General features: G+C 41.4%; 1 protein-coding gene across 1 annotated transcript in view; it reads left to right on the plus strand.

Annotated features, from left to right (window-relative positions):
* Positions 1–3,827, plus strand: part of LOC101854531 (homeodomain-interacting protein kinase 2) — a 50,134-nt gene that overhangs the window by 5,396 nt on the left and 40,911 nt on the right. The window contains exons 2-4 of the mRNA XM_005107996.3: positions 182–1,174; positions 1,645–1,836; positions 2,256–2,437. Of these exons, the coding sequence (XP_005108053.1) occupies positions 197–1,174; positions 1,645–1,836; positions 2,256–2,437 (1,352 nt within the window). The 5' untranslated portion in view covers positions 182–196. The remainder of the gene's footprint in view (positions 1–181; positions 1,175–1,644; positions 1,837–2,255; positions 2,438–3,827) is intronic.

Here is a 3,827-nt window from a genome sequence, read left to right on the forward strand (position 1 = left end):
CCCCGTTGCATTTGGGGCCCTTTATTACAAAAATATGAAAATAGCTTTGTTGTTTTTTTTATTTTTTAAAAAATATCTTTGTTTTACTTACATGGAAAAGGCTTATTTGATTTGACATGATGATTGCTCGTGTAGTTGCCCTCATACTGTATGTAAAATCATTATCTTTATTTGATTGCAGTGAACCAATGCACTGATGCAAGAAACCCTACCAAACTACGCCAAGATCAGTGCATTCAGTAATTTCAAGAAGATTAAAGTGGAGTCGCTGCCGAATGAGCAGCATGTAGTTTCTTCACATCGAGCCTTCTCACCTTTTCTGACATCTCAAGTGTCGTCCCGAAGTACAAGCAACGTTTTTCAGTTGAATGACAGCATTCACAATCACAATGCAAGCAGCGGCTACAGCCTTGTGCCTGAACCACACAACGCAGACTATCAAGCTCTGCTCTCACAAATTGCATCATCGGGGGCTTCGTCTGGCCTTGGTAACACTCAGCACAGTGAAACAACAAGAGCTGATTTCAGCCGTGGATCCGTAGCGTCGGTGTCTGCCCGTAAAGGGCATCACCAGCACCACTACTCTTCTCAGGGTCTGCCCTCACACTCTGCACACAGTCTCCAACTTCAGCAGCAGCAGCCTTCCTCGACGCTGGTGTCTCGGGGGGTCAAAAGGAAGGGTGCCGGGGACATTGACAGTAGTGCAGGAACTGTGCTAGTTCGTGCCGCTGTAGCGGCCACCAACTCACAACACTCTAGTGCCACTAGTAGCACAGCCACAGGAGCAGCGGCTGTTGGGGCCTCGACCACCACCACTGGTGTTCGCTCACATCATCGCCACAACAACAACAATCTCATGCAGTTGACGGAAGTGCACGCCATTTCCAGTGAAGATGAGAGCGGCACAGCCCCGACCACCACCGCAGCCACCACCAACACCACCAGCAATAAAAAGGCGGCGGCCAATGCTGGCTCTGCCAACTCGGAAGGAGACTACCAGTTAGTGCAGCATGAGGTGCTCTACTCTCAGACCGCTGCCTATGAGGTGTTGGAGTTCCTCGGTCGTGGTACGTTTGGACAGGTGTGCAAATGTTGGAAGCACCATTCAAATGAAATCTACGCCATCAAGATTCTCAAGAATCATCCGTCGTATGCCAGACAAGGGCAAATTGAGGTGAGTTGGTTCAGTGAATGCCTTTGCTCTTTTTGAAAATTAAGGGATCAGTTGATGTTTTTGTTACTTTTTATAGCTGTTCATGATTTAAAGAATCTAAATTCCAAAGTTTTTTTAATGTCTTAAGATTTAATATTTTTACCGTTGTGTGAATCTCAGTCTCTTGCCTTTCTTTGGAGGGTGCCACTGGAGGTAGTACTTCTTTTCTTTACTTCTGTTGTGTCTGTCTTGCTTTTTCCCTGTTCTTAACCACAATAACAAAACAAATCTTGCTTGGTTTCACTTTTATGTGACATTCTGTGTGCACACCGACCAAGCATACCAAGCTTGAATAAATTTATAAAATGAGTCAAAGAATTGTGCTTCAACTATAGCTGTTCTGGTAAGTTAAAGCTTGTATTATTAGAAGGAATGGTTGAAAATTTTTTAAGGTGACATTTGATGTGAGTGTTTTTGTTTTTGTTTTCCAGGTGGGCATTCTGTCCAGGCTTGCTCAGGAGAGTGCAGATGACTACAATTTTGTACGAGCGTATGAGTGCTTCCAGCACAAGAATCACACCTGCCTTGTCTTTGAAATGCTTGAGCAAAACTTGTATGATTTCCTCAAGCAGAATAAATTCCAGCCTCTCCCCCTTAAGTACATTCGGCCCATCACTTATCAAGTGAGTACACTGAAATGTTTTCTCTCTTAGTTTAAGCAGTAATCAGAATCTCTCAGATTTTATACAGAACATTATTTTTGATATTTTAACTCGCAACTTTGAAGTGCAGTATGCGCGTTTAAATTTCAAATGTATTTTTGTCTTGCACTTGTCAGTATGATTAGTGAAAGTGACGAGTAATGGTGTTTTAGATTTTGGTGATTAGTTTCATTTGAAATTAATTGATAGCTGAAAGCCAAAAGTAGGCATTATATATTGTGATTTTAACCAAGCTCTGTGTTTCAAATTTGGAGTGTGCTACTGGTTGGTCCTATTTATTTCCTTATCATCTTTAAATGACTTGTATTGTTGAATGCATATTTCTGTTTGTATCTAGACATGTTACTTATACTTACTGATATTTGTCTTTTCCCTGACAGGTTTTGCATGCCTTGGGTAAATTGAAAGAGCTTGGATTAATTCACGCTGACCTGAAACCAGAGAACATCATGTTGGTGGACCCTGTAAGGTTTCCCTACAGGGTCAAAGTGATTGATTTTGGATCAGCTAGTCATGTGTCTAAGGCATTACCTTCTACCTACCTCCAATCTCGCTATTACAGGTCAGTATTGGAAGAGTCCCTGTCTGGGGGCTGTCTCTCAGCACTTGTAATTGTTCACTTTTTGCCTCTGTCACATGTCAGTCTACTGTGGGGGATTTTTTTTTTTTCACACTTTGCAGGTGGGTGGTTGGTGGATGCTCAGGTGTGTTATGCTCGTTCTTTTCTATCACACACCTATCTATCATCCTTATTTCTCCTCCTTTTTTGTGTTTGTGTCTCTCTTTTGGAATACCTTTTTTTTAATCTAGTGCACTTATATCTAATTGTGTTGCAAGTGCCATAAAACACTCACTAAATACAAATTTAGCTTTTTGGTTTTTTTTTGTAGTGTATTTGTTGGGTTGTTCATGGGAGCCCTTTTGTATGTGGTCTGCTCTTTCTTCTATTCAATGTGACTGCCTGTGCTTGATAAACTGGCTGCTGTCTGTTATCATGTCTGCTTCTGGTAAACAACAGAGTGTTTTTATTGTTGAATCGTTTTTCTGTGTATGGAATGCAGTGTATCTTGTGGTTGTAAGGTGTAGGGCGAAAAGTCAATGATGTTACACAAGTAGTAATAATAGTAGCTCCAGCTTTTTATCTCTCTGTTTTTGTCTCTATTACCGTGGGTGGTTGGCAGGTTATCTGGGTGGTTGGCAGGTTATCTGGTGTGGTTTTTTTCCATTTCTTGACAGTGTCTCTTCTTAGATAATGTTTGGCGACCTAATTATTTTTAAATTGTGTGCAAATCCTGTGGCTGTCTTTCTTCAGGTTCCCGTTTACCATGTCTTTCTGTAACTGTCACTGTTTCACTGAATTCTGGGAGTGGGCTGTAATGTAATTTGATATACTGTCGGACAAGAGATGGACATTATGGTGCCCTTAGAGTTAGACTCAGTGCTCCAAGTTTGGTGTTATCAGGAGAACTTCTTTTCTCTCCCTCTGACTGTAATCCCTGTCTGTCTGTCTGTCTTGCTCTTTCCCTGTACTCTATGGTTTTTATTGTTATAGCAATGTGTTTCTCTTTACTCCAAATTCGTGTGGGTGGTTTGCGGATGCTCTGGTATGGTTTGCTCTTTCTTTCCTATAAAACATCTATCGTCCTTATCTCTCCTCCTCCTTTTTTGTGTATGTTATTTTCGTGTAATACATCTATTTTTTGGCACTTACATGATCTTATTGTGTTGCAAGTGCCATAAAACTCTTACTAAAACTAAATAAAAGAGCAAAGTTGGTTGGAGGGTGCCATTGGCTGGTTCTAGTTTGTTTCCTGTTTACTCTCACCTGGCTTTTTCTCCCAGCTCTAAAAGGCTAGCTGTTGTGCTGATGTGCTTCTATTTACCCAGGCTAACTTGTTGTTTTCTAAGTGTGACTTACTAACAGTGACTCAGAGTGTGTGTGTGTGTGTGGG

Source organism: Aplysia californica, unplaced genomic scaffold (genome assembly GCF_000002075.1).
Source record: "Aplysia californica isolate F4 #8 unplaced genomic scaffold, AplCal3.0 scaffold00649, whole genome shotgun sequence".
NCBI lineage: Eukaryota > Metazoa > Mollusca > Gastropoda > Aplysiida > Aplysiidae > Aplysia > Aplysia californica.